Raw genomic sequence first — 16,221 nt, forward strand, 5'->3', positions numbered from 1 at the left:
CAATAAGCATATGATGATATTCAATAAACTATGTACAAGAATGGTACAATATGAAACGTTTCTTATATAATTGTGGATTGCATATTTGAATATGAAATAGAAAATGATTCCAAACTCTTGAAGAGTAAATTTGTATACATGATTGGTCAACATGGAAGGAAGTCCATGATAGATTGTAAAATCTCTTAAATAGTATATTATACATATGATTAGTCAACATGAAAGGAAGTCCATGACATATTAGACATGCATGAAGCATTTAAACTAAAATTTCTAGAAATTTATTATATTGAATGATAAGTTCTATATGTGGACTACAAAAGCGAGTTAAAAATGATAAGGTTAACTCGGTGATATCTTGTTGAAAAGAGGTATCAATATGATGTAATCAATCCATGTGTTGAATATTTTAATATTAAATCAACATTATCATGTGATGATTGCTATCTCGTAAAGTGTATGCGGGTCGAGCATTTGAGTAATGATATTTTTATATCAATCAAATTTCATCTAGAAGATGTTGAAACATTTTAATACGGATAAAGTTCATCTCATATAGAACAAATTATACTTTTTATCAATAAAAATTGCTAGTCAAGAAGTACACCATAATTGATGCAATAATTCTTGCTAGTTATACACAACTATGTATATTATATTTATATTCATTGACAAGATATAATTTGTTTTAAGTGATGAGAAATCGGAATGAGTTAAATATAATATTTTGATATATGCAGGGTATGAAATGTATAAGTTTATATTTTACTAACCCGTAAAAAACGTTTGGTTAGTTGTATTGATGCAGAGAATATAATATAGCTAATTCGTGGATTTCATATCACTTATTTACAAGAAGATGAACTACAAGTCATCCATGAAGATAGTACAAGGTTGCTCGAAATTAGGAACTTTACACGACAAAATCAAGTGGTGAATCATTGACTACAAAAGATTTAGTCAAACTTTCTCAGTGGTTAAACCCATCATTTAAAGGATGTATAAATGAGGGGGAGTATTATACGCGTTGCACTCTTTTTCCCTTAGCTATGGGTTTGTTCCAATTTGTTTTCCTAGCAAGGTTTTTAATGAGGCAACATTACCAAGCGTATTCCATTATGCGGATAGTCAAGGGGGAGTGTTATGAACCATTATTTATTAGTGTGACTCTCCACATGCATAACCATCATCTATTCATTTACCTTGTATTAATGTAAAAGTCCTTATAAATAAAGGCATCTTGTATTTGGTTAGGCACATCAATAAGAAATCATTTCTCTCATTCTCTCTATATTGCTAATAGGTTCTAGTTGTTTTACAACAAAAACTAATTAATTTAATACAAAACTTAAACCTAATTAACTTAACTAATAAACAATTAAGAATGCTTAGATTAATTCAGATGATAAAAACAACTACCTAGGCTAGAATCCCCAAAGTTACGGTTATTAATTAAATGGAAAACTCAAATTATTGAACTGGGATCATGAAATAGACCCTTGAAAGAAAACCCTAACATGACCCTTGAACTTTAAGAAGACGCCTGTGGATTTCTAACAAGTTTTAAGACTCACCAATTTTATGAATTAAACTTCCTTACGGTTATTTAATAACTTATGTCTAAGTATCTTTATAACAAAATCCAACCTTACAGCAATCAAAGATAGCAAAGCAGACTCAATTAACTTAATAGACCAAGCTGACAATCAAACCTAGACGGACTCCTTACGAAGAACTAAATCTATAAATCCTGAGAAACAAAGATCTATCAATAGCCTATCACCTTACAGCTTTCTAGGCTAGCAGCTCACTTTTATCTATTTAATTGATTTTATTGTTTCTATGATTTTAATGCATATTAATCACAAACTAGTCAAGAACACACAGTAAATGACCTAACAAAACCCTATCCTATGAAATAATTAACAAGGGCAATGTAAAAAATAAATCCAAGTAAACAAAACCAAGCAATCATACGCATCAAGTAAGTCAAACTCAACAATTTACTTAGAACATAAAATCCATAACGAACACAATCCCAAATAAAATCATACCGAACTAAGGTTCATCACGACCTAGGTAGTTAATGGAGCTTAGCCTAGCATCATAAAGTCTAAATCAAACAAAACAAATAAAACTGAAAACATGGTGAAAATATAAAGAATGGGAAATCAAAGATGATAAAACCCGTATTCTTCAATCGCGAATGTGTAACTCTTCACCGGCTGTTCTCGTGCCTTCAAAATCACCACAAGACTCGAAAATATGCTTTCAAGAACTCCAAAATCGTCTGGTGGCTTCAGGTTATTATCAGGTTTAAGTTAAAGATGTTTTTATACAGAAAACAAGGCCCAACAAGTGTGAAAAACGAAATAAAAAATCCTCCAGTACCCTCTAGGCACCGCGCGACCAGGATGTGGGTTCCAGGCAGCGCGGCGCGGCGTGTCTCACAAAGGGGCCAGTCAGACCGGCCCGGTCTGAACAATTCTCTGTCCTGTTCCTTCCTGACGCGTTCCAGATCTCCGTTTTGGTTCTTTTTAACTTGTTTTTCGCCCTTTTTGATCACGATCAACTTCCATTTCCTACAAAACATAAAAGTGTTAGTAGTATACAAATCTTGACTAAAAACGAACATAAACTATTAAAATATTAATTAAAATATACACGGGAAACATAAATATTTAGCATTATATCAGAGACTCATGATGACAGTTGAATAATTAAACTTATCATAGGACAGGAAAGAACTAAACACGAGGTGGAAAATGTAGCTTTATGTCACCTTTTTTGCTTTTGTAAAATCTTAAAAATGTTTTTAATATTTTCTTATGTATTTCAAGAGATCGTTTGTGTTATGTAACTTTAGATGTCTTTTTAAAAAAAAAAGAACTTTTGACCCTTTGAGATAAGCATGCCTGCAATCGACCCATTTGAGATTAGCAGACCCCAAACCAGCCCACTTTTGAAAAAAAACAAAACCAAACTGGTAAATAAACTATCACTTTTAACCATTGCATGACCTTCAATTGTGACCTTTTCCCTTGCATATACCACAACTCTAATCATTTTGCCATCTTTTTTATCCCTTTGATTCATTTAATCAGTTTCTTTCTCCCTCTTTCCTTCAGTCGTCTGATCTTCGTAAGTAATAACCAATTTTCTTTTTGTTCTCAAAAGCCGAACCGCGTATTAGTTTAAATTTAATGCAATAAAAAATTGCATGTAGAAGTCAAAGAAAAAGTCAAGATCACACACAGTTAGGCCACATTAGGCCAGATTTATAGAGTTTCTTGATATAAGTAGGTTCACATGTCATTAACTATCCAAATTGTACTTAAACCCAACCAAATCATGTGGCTTAAGAATTAATGAGTTGTTATAAAATCACATTATTGTGTCATTGATATATAAGCAATTATCCAAATGGGTTGTTATAAAAGTTGGACACCAAAACAAAGCTAAGTATTTACTATCTGTAATATAGGAAATTTATAAACTTACAATTTCGTCTGATGTTGTGCACCATGAATTGTACCTGGTGCTTATGATGTTTTGTACCCAATTTGGCGCTCCGCTTTATTGCCAGCTGTTCTGACCATTTGTCTTTGCTTTACACGTTTTCAATCGCGTGTTCTTCTTCCAGACACATATATTCTCTCTCTGGATTCTTTTCTCTTGCTACCACTGCTCGCCTCACCACCTCCGGTCACCATGCCATCTTAATAAATCCGGTACCTCCATTTTCAAACCCTGCTGCCGGGTTGTATTTGGAAACCCTAGGCGGCGGTTGTGTTTTCCGCTGGGTGTACGCGGCCAACCTACTGCCACCCGGGTTTTACTTGGAAACCCTAGGTGGCGGTGGTGCGGTGATTTATTACAGCGGCTTTAGTGGTCCGGTGGTCTATTTGCCGACTTACGTAAGGTGGTGTGGGCGGTGTTATAGCAGACGGTGGCGCGGGTGATTTAATAATTACCTTAATTAGGCTTATTTTTCTTTTTTTTTTCATCAATTAGGGGTAACCAATTTCATCATTAGTTACGCCTCAGGTATATATGTTTATTAGTTCTCCTCCATCAACTGTGTGACCAATTGCTTTGGTTAGGGTTTCAGTAACAAAAATTCTAAGGCTTCATTCTGATATTGATATTATCAATCAAAGTGGGAACCCGGTGAGCTCTACTGTACATGTCACAAACCACTTTACTCAGTTGGCTTTTGTTAAATTACACTTTGTTTTCACTAAATATTACTGATTTTGCCGTCTTTGACATTTGGAGTTTATTTAGCATGCAATGGCACATATGGAAGGAGTCTTTTGGAGAAAAAATACTTCAGTTGTTCGTTCTACTGAAGATAAGGTATGAGGTGATTTTAGTTACGTGATCTTTAGTATTGTTTACTATTGACTTGGTGTCTTTTATAACTATAGTTGTTTGATATTTTAATTAGTGATAGCTTATAAAAAACCCACCGTCTTATAAATTTCTTATATAGTTGATGTTATATGTATGCATGCTAGCAATATATAACTATGAAGACTATTTTCCAACATCTAATAGATTTGAATTAGTTTAGGGATTTTTATTAACTGATGTCAGTTTCAGAGTTATATGTTAGTCGCTGGAATTTTTGTTAATTATAAATTTAGTTTTAGGTATCTTTTGATCATTATGAGTTTGGGTCAGAAAATGCAGAAAATTTTAATAAAAGGACTTAAGTATACAACTTTAGGATCACTAAAACACAATGGGTTTTGAATCTGGATGCGATTCTCTACTCTACTTTGTTTGGTGGAGTTATGAAATTAGTTTCAATTTTAATGTTAATGCATATTTAGTAGTAGTTACATTTTATCTTAAATGTCTTGGCTTGATAGATATATGTCTGCTCGGTTTTGGTTAAAGGTTACGAGTATTGTATCTGTTTGTGGAATATCATCTGTGTTGGTTAGTGGTTGGCGGGTTATTGTTAGGTGTTTTAGTTGATTAATTTGTTACGTTGTTGTTTGGTAGGTTTAGGTGGCATTTGCTACTATATTGTTGTGTATGGTTGATGGTTCGGTTTTACAAAGTTTTTTTTTTATCGTTGGGTTTTTTTCGATTTCATTGTTGATAATGATGTTGCCTTCATTCATTTTGATTTTTCTTTTTTCCTTCTTTTTTAAGGTTTTCGTTTAGCCGCTAACCATCGAGCTCTTAACTAAACACTTGCCACCGGTAGCACCAACAAAGGTTTTCAATAAAAAGGCAAATCTGTGGCATGACAAGTAAAACTCATAAAAAGGTTTTAGCTCTATGCACATTAACTTCCAAAAGTACTTATTTTCATATCTGAACAATTAACAACACACTTGACTATTCCATTCTTTAATTACACATTTGACCATTTGCTATTATTTTGTATGTTAACGATCAATCGATCATTACTTGCAGAAGATAATCCGTCTTCCTCTTAGTAGTGATGGTAACCAGTAGAAGGTAACTATTTTTGGTTAAGGTAACTTTTTTTGGGTAACTTGAGGTAAACATGCACAAAAAATATTCGATACACCTACCATCCAACACTAACAAAGATGCATATTTCTGGCTACAAAACATAGAAGACCTAAGTTACCGGGCAACATCCTCCAAACAATAAGACTGACCGACAAAATGCTGCAATTTTGTACAACATAACAAAACCTTTTGGAAAAGACGTCACCTAACGCACAGCTGCAGCCTAGCTACAAGTCAACATGCATCACCCTCTTTTTTCACATCACCTCAATTGCCATATCTAATTCCACTTGCTACGAAATCTGACAATCATATCTAATTCCACTTGCTACGAAATCTGACAACATAAAGGGTGTCTATTGTTGTGTTTTGTTGCATATAATGGACGTGTGGTGTTTTGGAGAGTTAATAGTTTTCATTATGTATTCCGCAAATAAACTTTTAAATTTCATTGTGACACTCGGCTGGCAATCCAAGTACGCTGCAACGCGGCAAGTGAGCCAACTAGTTAATGTATAATGATGAATGCTATATTATTCTATACATCAGGCCTACAAACTTTATAAAAAAAGATAAATGCGCTAGTTGATCCTTTTTAAAACGGCCTAATTTGCTCACAACATATTCAGACCCATACGACACAACCCGACCAAGCTCAAGCTACCCGTTTGCAACTTACAATCAACTATTGGATTAATTGTCTTTTAATAACATATTTGTAATTTTCCTTTATTGCTTTATTTAATTTATTAACAAAAAAGAGTGTTTTAGTCATTTCATGGCACTTAAAATGGGATTTGTGATATTAACGAAGCAGCAAGTTCAATTTCTGTTTACCACAGTTTGTTAACAGATTCCTTTAGTCAAATTTATCAAAGTTATGAACTTTAGACTAATTTCTACTTTGAATGTGTTTGTGTTTGTGTATGTACAAATATGGCGGTTGTTCCAGCATATCCGTTCGAGAGAAACACAATATGTGTGTTCTTCTTCAAGTAACTTACGATAACCGGCCAGTAGAACCGATGATCCTGTGGTTACAACAATCGAATATCCATTTTGCACTAACTTAAAGTCCAATCATATACATGAACCATTCTGCCCAATTATACGAAGATGCAGGAGGTAGGCGGATAGAGGTTACAGTGGCACACCATGAGATTATAATAACGGAACAACTTATACGGACAATCCTGCAACTACAAGATAATGTGGAGAACCCAATACACTTCACAACTGATCGTTTGCTAAAGATATTCCAAGAAACGATGGGATATTAGGGTGACGTTCATGAGGGACAATTCAAAAAGGGCATGTTTCTTAATATTTACCGTTTCTTGATACACCATATTGTGCAAGGGTTTGGACCAAGGAAAGGCTCATGGACTTTGATGAGTTGTGATCTTGCTAATGTGATGTGCAAAAATATATATATAAATAAAACACGAATCGCAACTAAGCTTTAAAAACCAAACAATCTATCCTAGTCCATACAAACGGCAAGTGTACCGGTTGCGTATAGCAAAGATCAGGAAAGTCCGGATATCGAACTTGAAGACACGTGAGAACGGCTCAGATTATAAACCCTAATCCAAGTCCTACCTTAAAATATATAATTGATTTTATTATTATTATTATTATTACTATTATTTTTTTTTAATTTTAATTACTTTAACTAACTTACTTAACTTAAGGAAACTAACGAGAAAACTTAACGACACTTATGACACTAACGGAGCTCTCAAATATGGTGAAGGTGAACCACCTAGGTAAGGTATCTTAACGATTATGAACGACGCTCGGGTGACAACGAACACATAAAACTTCAAAAGATAATCTAACTAGGCAATAATAAGGGAAAATAGGTCCCCACAGTCAGTTTTACTAAAGACCCCTAAAAACATCTAGAAAGAATAATAAAGCACGGTTGATTTTCTAAGTAGCCAATTGATTTATTACTTGGTCCGTATCAAAATCACAAATTCCTCTAAAGCTCGTAATCCTAACAAACCTAGGGAAAATGGGGTAATTCAATATTAAACATTAAATAACTTGGCGTACAAAATAACCTAATCAACAGCTAGGAAACCGCACGTGGTCTCGCAACGGCTAACTAAATCGACTAGACCAAAAAGATAAACCAACTCCTAATGTCTTGGTCCAACTAAAAGGAGATGCACTATTGAGATAAACAACTCTAACCAATTAAACCCTATGGTGACGTCTACCACAAACAACCAAAAAGACCAAGTAATTAGTCTAACATGCAATCCTAAACAAAACACGAAACTAATTCATGTAAAGATAAAATCACACGGGATTTAATTAATATAATAATGAACAAACTCAATAGCAATCATAGAATATAATCACAATACTATGAACTTGACAATAGAAAATCAATTATATGTTTGTTAATCAACCCAAAACAAACGTCAACACATCGTCAGTCAACCAAACCTAGGTAGTTCTAACGATTTAACTACTCATAATATTAAACGTAATATAAGCCAAATCAAAATATATAGTAGCCAAATTCATGTCTAATAATTCTTGAATGTCGAAAACAATGATTAATAAGTAAAGTTAATAATTGACAAACCAAAAGATGCTATTTTTCTGCTCCAAAATTACTATCGTTGATTACCAGTAGGTGGCCTTCAAATCTTCTAGTAATTCTCCAGTTGGAACTCGAAGAATAATTGTAATTATGTTGCCGTCCAAACTCTCTGTTCCAACCGTAGAGTTTTTTCTTCTCGGCACCAACTATCTCTATATATAATAGTGATCTTCTATATAAATTAAGACTCCAAATTTACGCCTCTTATTTTCTTGCTTCACAATTAATCTCACCGACAAATAATCCCTTCCACTTGGGTTGGTTTAGTCCATTTACTCATTTGGAACCCAATCAAGTCAAAGTCGGTCCACTCGTGGGTGTTAACTGTATTTGAATATATAATCAAAATAAACTAAATGAACACGAGATAAAGGAGTCTTCAAAATTGAAGTACAAGAATTTCACATATGTTTTTTTTTTCTTTTCTTTTTTATGTAAATAGTTCAAAATTATTAACCAATATATAATTGGTTTTCAATGAACTGCCTATCAAAATAAACAACTTTTTAGAATTTTTCATCCGTCTATAGAAAGTTTTGTAAATGCAATTCCTATTAGCTCGTTGTCACTTGAAACCCAAACTTTAAACATGAATCACGAACGCATATAATTTAACAAAAATAACCCCAAAACAACTCAAAAGTGTAGGAAATAATTATATTATAATATGTATATTTTAGACCACATCAAATATTCCCACACTTAAACATTTTTCGTCCCTGAAAAAGAAGTCTACACAGGATCATAACCAAGTGAAAACAACAAACTCCCAGATTATTTAATATTATTAAAACAATAGAAACAACTCGACATATTGACCGCGATTGCCGATATTGTTGTCCACTTAAACCCAACCACTAACCAATCAAGCCCCCAATTGCATTAAGCGTTTTAAGTTTAAAAGCTACGGCTACACCTACCCCATCTCAGACAAAGAGATCTAGAAGAACTAGAGTCGAAGCAAACTGGTTCGACAAATCACCATAAGCTAAGGACTTGTTGATGGTACTAATTAGATGCACTCGGTGAAATTAGATGGATGAATGGTTATGTGGAGACCGTACGAACTATTCCTAAATATTATTGGACTTTGTCCTATAAATCCGTAATTTGATATTTATTGACTAAGAAACTTCAAGCTCAATAGTGTATCCGCAGAGTCACTATCCCCTTGCTAACACGTAAACTCTAAGTCCCGTCTAGTATGTGCATCTTTGGCCTCTTTTACTAACTTTAAAGAATGCTTCTTTGGCATTTTACAATACATAACTTTCTTCACAAACATTTACTTTTTCTTGAACAACTTTTGAGAATAAACATACATAACTTTCAATACATATTTTTTAAATAGCAAAAAGTAAAATGGAGAACGGGTTACTCCCCTGGTTTATATGCAGATTCTTCATCAGCTGTGTATCAATCGAGCGACCTTATAACATTACATTCGCGGCCGCAACCTCGGGAGAACCAACTCCAAAATGCCATCAGAGCTATCATGCGCATACTAATACCTGTAATAACTCAAACTCGCTCGCATGTAGCGGCGTACAAAACAGAAAACAAAAATCATAAGAAATAAATATATTTTTGTGTTTATGATTTTTTTATAATTTTTTTGGCTTTTGTTGGTTTTTTTTAATTATTTTATTTTATTTTATTTTATAAATAAAGACAAATATAATACCCTCAAAATCAGCTGCTCGAATGGAGATTGAGTACGAGTGGCTTCAATTGGGAGGATCCTTAGTAAGGAAAATAAAAACAGATAAACAAAAACTCGGGCTGCCTCCCAATAGCGCTTGGTTTAACGGGTCCTCAGCCTTACCCCTCTCTCACTTCTAACTCAAAGATGCTGTAAGGCGCAAAACCTCGCATTCCTCCATGTTCGCCTTCTCACCAATGTAGTGCTTCAGATGATGACCATTAACTTTGAAGCCTCCATTCTTATCTTCAACCTCTACTACTCCGTACGGGAAAACTTCCTTGACCGTGTACGGTCCATACCATCGGGACTTAAGCTTTCCCGGAAATAATTTGAGTCGGGAAGTAAACAAGAGAACGGCGTCCCCACACTTGAACTGTTTATCTCCTCTCAACTTCCTATCATGTAGCTCTTTGGTCTTCAACTTATAATTGTACGAATGTGCATAGGCATAATCGCGAAGTTCCTCTAACTCATGTATTTGATGGAAATGGTTATCTCCAGCAGTCGAAAGATCATGGTTAACTGTGTGAAGCGCCCAAGAAGCACGATGCTCTAACTCAACAGGCAGATGACATGCTTTCTCATAAATCATCCGAAACGGTGTAGAACCGGTCGGAGTTTTGTACGCTGTACGGAAAGCCCACAAAGCATCATCTAATTTGTCGGCCAATCCTTTCGGTTTTGCCCAACCGTCTTCTCAAGAATGTGTATAATGCCCCGGTTACTCACTTCCATCTGCCCACTGGTCTGTGAGTGGTAGGCAGTCGCAATCCGATGGGTGACCCCATAACGTTGCAACGCCTTCTCCATCTGCGCATTGCAGAAGTGAGTACCTCGATCGCTGATCAAGGCTTTCGGTAACCAAAACGAGAGAAAAGATTTCTCAGAAATCTCACTAAAACTAGGGCATCGTTAGTGGGCAAGGCTTTGGCTTCGACCCACTTGGAGACGTAATCAACAGCCACGAGTATGTACTTGTACCCTCTAGACGACAGGAACGGGCCCATAAAATCAATACCCCCGAATGTCAAAAATCTCGCATACCTGAATTGCATTTTGGGGCATCTCATTTTGGGATGAGATGTTACCTACACGTTGGCATCGGTCACAGCTTTTAACGAACGCATGAGCATCTTTGAAAATTGAAGGCCAATAGAATCCTGAATCAAAGACCTTCTTAGCAGTAAGAACAGCGCCTTGATGACCTCCTGTCGGTCCCTCATGACAGTGGCTCAAAATTCGCCACCCCTCTTCAACATCTACCCATCTCCTCACTAGCTGATCAACACCTATACGAAAAAGAAATGGGTTGTCCCAAATGTAGAACTTTACGTCAGCAAAGAATTTCTTCTTTTGCTGGTGAGACATCCTCTTAGGGAGGGAACCATCGACGAGGAACTTAGCGAAATCAGCAAACCACGGGTAGCCGTCATCCTGAGCTCTGACAAACATGAGATTCTCTATCGGGAAATGGTGATTGATGATGACCCCAGCATCTCCAATCTCGGCTCTCTCAAGACGTGACAAGTGATCGGCCGCTACATTCTCGGCTCCCTTTTTATCACGGATTTCGATATCAAACTCCTGAAGTAGCAGGATCCATCGTATGAGAGGTGGTTTAGCATCCTCCTTGCTGAAAAGATAACAAATGGCAGCATGATCCGTGTAGACGAATGTTTTGGACAGAACAAGATAAGACCTGAACTTATCGAATGCAAACACTACAGCTAACAACTATTTCTCTGTGGTAGTGAAATTCTCCTGAGCACTGTTTAGAGTCCGGCTTGCATAGTAGATCGGGTGGAAGTGCTTCTCCTTCCGCTGTCCAAGCACGGTTCCAATGGCATAGTCGCTCGCGTCGCACATCAATTCGAATGGCAAAGACCATTCAGGAGCAATCATGATCGGGGCGTTAACGAGTTTGTCTTTCAGAAGATCAAACGCCTCGATACACTGTTCAGAGAAAACGAATGGAGTGTTTTTCTCTAGTAGCTTGGTCATCGGTCTCGCGATTTTTGAGAAGTCTTTGATGAACCAGCGATAAGAACCAGCATGACCTAAGAAGCTACGGATAGATCTCACAGACGTGGGCGGGGGAAGATTAGAAATGGTTTCAATTTTAGCTCAATCGACCTCGATCCCCGCACTCGAGATCCTATGTCCAAGAACGATGCCCTCATGTACCATGAAGTGACACTTCTTACAGTTGAGGACTAGGTCGGTATTAACGCAACGAGCCATCATCCTATCAAGGTTAGAGACACAATCATCGAAAGAATTCCCGAAGACAGAAAAATCAACCATGAAGACCTCCATGGAATCCTCGATCATGTCGTGAAAGATCGCCACCATACATCGCTGGAAAGTAGCTGGAGCGTTACAGAGTCCAAAGAGCATGCGTTTATAGGCAAACGTGTCGTAGGGGCAGGTCAATGTGGTTTTCTCCTGATCATCGGGAGAGATCGGGATTTGGAAATACCCGGAGAAACCATCTAGAAAACGGTAGTACTGCTGACCAATGAAGGGCAAAGGAAAGTGATCTTTCCTAGTGGCATCATTCAGTCTGCGGTAGTCGATGCAGACTCTCCAACCGGTCATGGTCCTAGTGGGAATAAGCTCGTTCCGTTCATTGGTGACAACAGTCATGCCACCCTTCTTGGGAACCACTTTGACCGGACTCACCCAGGCGCTATCAGAGATGGAAAAAATGATTCCCGCATCAAGGAGTTTAATGATTTCTTTCTTAACAACCTCCAACATTTTCGGATTAAGCCTCCGTTGAGGCTGGACGACGGATTTGAAGTTATCCTCCATTAGGATCATATGAGTGCAGAACGAGGGATTAATCCCCTTGATGTCGATAATCTTCCATGCTATCGCCTCCTTGTGCGCTTTTAGCACATTCAACAACTTCAACTTATCAACTTCCGTCAAAGCAGACGCGATGATGACAGGTAGCTTCCTCTCTTCGTCCAGAAATGCATACTCCAAATGATCGGGTAGATCTTTAAGTTCTAAGGAAGGAGGAGGGCTCTCAACGGAAGGTCGGTCTCTCGGATCGTCTCGCACGATCTCAACAGCTGACTCTGAATCTAGGCGTGGTGACACGGTGTCATCCATCAATTATGGAGCGGTCATGGCAACCATCTCGACCTCTGAAATCTCCATATCGAGAATTTGTGGGTCCAAGGTAGGTCCTCCACAGATGTTAGTGAAAAACTCCCGCACATGCGATACGATGGTGTCAACGAAATACAGGGAGTCGTCCGCCAACTTGGGATGCTTAAGTGATTGTCTTACGTCAAAGGTGACATTATCATCCCCAACTTTCAGAATCAATTTGCCCTCACAGACGTCGATCAACGCCTGTGTGGTGGCAAGGAATGGTCAGCCAAAAATGAGCGGGACACTATCATCCTCATTCATATCCAATATGAAAAACTCCACTGGGAAGATGAACTTGTCGATGCGAACAAGTATGTTCTCGACCACCCCTCGCTGGTATTTCACGGAACGATCAGCAAGTTGGATACTCATTCGGGTTGGCCTCGGTTCGCCAAGACCCAACTTACTGAAAACAGAATACGGCATAAGATTGATGCTGGCCCCAAGGTCGGCCAAAGCATGTCGAACTGTATCGTCGCCTAAGATGCAGGGAATTGTAAAACTCCCAGGATCAACCATATTTTCTGGCAACTTGCTCTGCAACACGGCAGAGCACCCAGCACTCAACGGAATAGAAGAGACCTCATCTAGCTTCTCCTTATTGGAAAGAATGTCCTTGAGAAATTTGGCATATTTAGGCATTTGAGTGAGCGCCTCAAGGAAAGGAATGTTCAGGTGAAGCTGTTTGAGAAGTTCAAGGAACTTGGAGTTTTGCTCCTCGTCTCTGTCCGATATGAGTCTCCCAGGATAAGGCAATTTGGGTTTGTAGACTCTTAGAGGTAGGTTAGATGATGATAAAGGTTTAGCGGCCGGCTTCGTACTCACTGGAATAGTCTGCTGGTGTGCCTCGACCGGAGGAGGCTCCATTTGGATCTCCTCGTCTACCTGCTCTTCTTCATCAACCGCAGGTGTGACAACTCTCGAAGGTCCAGCCTCTTTTTCTCTTCTAGCACCGCTCCTAGTAGTCACCGCTTTGGCGAACCCTCTTGGATTTTTCTCAGTATTACTCGGTAGTGAACCTGGTGCTCTCTCGGATAACTGACTGCAATCTCTCCGACATGACGCTCAAGATTTTCTAGAGATGTGGCTTGGTTCTTCAACATAGCATCGTGTTCCGCAAATTTCTTCTCATTTGTCACTCTGTTTCTCTCATCTCGCTTCAGCAGCTCAGCCATCATCTCCTCCAGTGAGGCTGTCTTCTCCTCTCTCCCCACTTGTTCTGAACTTTCCTGACCTGAACTCCCCTGCCCGAATAGATTCTCTCGACGCTCGTTTTGGTATTGGGCTTGGTAGCCACTAGCTTGTCCCCCACGATAGTTACTATGATTTCTCCAGCCAGTGTTCCCGCCAAAGGAGGGGTTTTGATATCTCAAGGGGTTGTTGACGAAGTCAACTTCCTCCTGATTGTTACCCGGCTTAACAGGACAGCCAATGGTGTCGTGACCCCCTCGGCAAACCTCACACTTCGCAACGCTCTTAACAGTAAGATCTCTAACGAGTTTGTTCAAAGCATCAATCTGTGACTGCAGACCTGATGTACTCCTCTCGATGACGTGGAAGAATTTCTGCCCCCGTTCCCCTCGTAGCTCGCTGCTAGATCATCAAAAAGGACGACACACTCATCGAGATCTTTGTTCTTATGGAGGTTCCCGTTAGCAGTCTGGTTCAACATCTCTCTCATGTGCTGTGTGGCTCCATTGTAGAATTTCTCGATGAGCATCCACTTGTCTAAACCGTGGTGAGGACAACTAAGAAGGAGGTCCTTGAATCTTTCCCAAACTTCCCCGAAAGACTCGTCGGACCTCATGCGGAAGGAACAAATCTCCTCACGGAGTCGAGCAGATTTAGATGGTGGAAAGGATTTGGTCATGAATTTCTCTTGAAGGCCCGCCCAAGTGGTGTTGGATCCAGAAGGTAGTGACTTCAGCCATTTGTAGGCTTTGCCAGAAAGTGAGAAGGGAAAAAGACGGAGATAGATGGCTTCATCGTTCATGTTGCCGATATTGAAATGTAGGTCCCCCCGGGGCGTCGCCGATCGATACGAGATCCGCACGAGGTCTAGGAGTGCGGAATCCTCCTAGACTCGTTTATTGGTGTAAAGATGAATAACACAAACCCGTACACGAACAAATACACGAACTAATACAAGAACGGGATAATCAAATCTGCAGATTCTTATATATTAATCAAACAAACACGTTACATACCGTAACCAAACAGAAAACACGACTGACCCGAGGTGAGCTCTACCTCGGGTCGTCTCACACGACTCTCCTTGTCTTTTACTCTCTCTAAACAAACAAACTGCTCAAAACACACACTAATTTCTGGATTACTAAAACCTAAACAAGACACACGTATATATATATATAAAACATTCTCGGGCCTGGGCTTCAGTAGGCGAAGTTGTGCTAACTTCGCCTATGGCGAAGTTGTTCTAACTTCGCCTAAGGCGAAGTTGTGCTAACTTCGCCTGTGGCGTTCCGCTGGTCAGAATTGCATAGCGACGGTCACAAAATGAACCAACAGTCTCCCCTTTGACCGTTTCTCTCAATTCTAACAAACACAAAAGATCATCTGTTACACGACATGCACCAACAGTCCCCCTCTTAACTGATGATCTTCTGTTTGCAGTCAACCAGCCGTGTCTGAATCTGTCATGTAGCTTCACAAATCTACCAATCACCCAGCGTCTTCCATATCAGATCTTCCCTTCAGTGTAAGCTTCTCCGACTATAACGATTGAGGTCTTTGAAATGCATGCATCCTCGTGCCAATAGATCATCTCAACCAATCACGTGAGTCCATCTGACTTCACCAACACGTGAAGTTGGGCTTCCTCCACAACTTCACCAACTCGTCAGCATACGATAAGGTTTAATCTTCAACTACTCAACATCAAGTGATCAATTTCATCACAAAACCACCTTGACAGAATCTAACACATGACCATTAATTAATCCGAAGCATCTTCAATCACCAGGGATAACGATCAAGAACATAAACACTTTAGTTCCCGATTAAATCCAACTTGTTCCAGAATTTTCACTCTAATAAATAAGCATCACATTTCAGGATCCAATTCTCGAACGCCTTGAAAATAACATAAATAATATGCTCTGACCGCAATCCAGTAATGACAAAAACCTTCAGTTCAATTTGACTTTCTTCAGTTGGTCAACCTCGAACAACAACAATTTCATTGCCCACAAACACCCAAATATGTGTCAATATC

General features: G+C 38.5%; 1 protein-coding gene across 1 annotated transcript; it reads right to left on the reverse strand.

The window, feature by feature from the left end:
• Positions 1-12,944: 12,944 nt before the first annotated feature.
• Positions 12,945-14,979, reverse strand: LOC143529812 (uncharacterized). The gene is made up of 4 exons (XM_077025517.1): positions 14,518-14,979; positions 14,088-14,461; positions 13,503-14,028; positions 12,945-13,187 (listed from the first exon to the last, which is right to left on the reverse strand). The coding sequence occupies exons 1-4, from the start codon at positions 14,977-14,979 to the stop codon at positions 12,945-12,947; spliced, it is 1,605 nt and encodes a 534-aa protein (XP_076881632.1).
• Between the last annotated feature and the right edge of the window lie 1,242 nt (positions 14,980-16,221).

The sequence above is a fragment of the Bidens hawaiensis genome, unplaced genomic scaffold (genome assembly GCF_021521415.1).
Source record: "Bidens hawaiensis isolate Kalapana, Puna unplaced genomic scaffold, B.hawaiensis_p1.1 tig00008726_1, whole genome shotgun sequence".
Classification (NCBI taxonomy): domain Eukaryota; kingdom Viridiplantae; phylum Streptophyta; class Magnoliopsida; order Asterales; family Asteraceae; genus Bidens; species Bidens hawaiensis.

What these genes read in the sequence shown, in the direction of transcription:
- LOC143529812 (XM_077025517.1), bottom strand. Translation starts at nt 14,979, where the DNA reads ATGAACGATGAAGCCATCTATCTCCGTCTTTTTCCCTTCTCACTTTCT. An exon ending in CATCGAGAGGAGTACATCAG is followed by an intron (nt 14,462 to 14,517) that starts GTCTGCAGTCAC and finishes CTTACTGTTAAG; the next exon opens with AGCGTTGCGAAGTGTGAGGT. An exon ending in GCAAGTTGCCAGAAAATATG is followed by an intron (nt 13,188 to 13,502) that starts GTTGATCCTGGG and finishes GCCACCACACAG; the next exon opens with GCGTTGATCGACGTCTGTGA.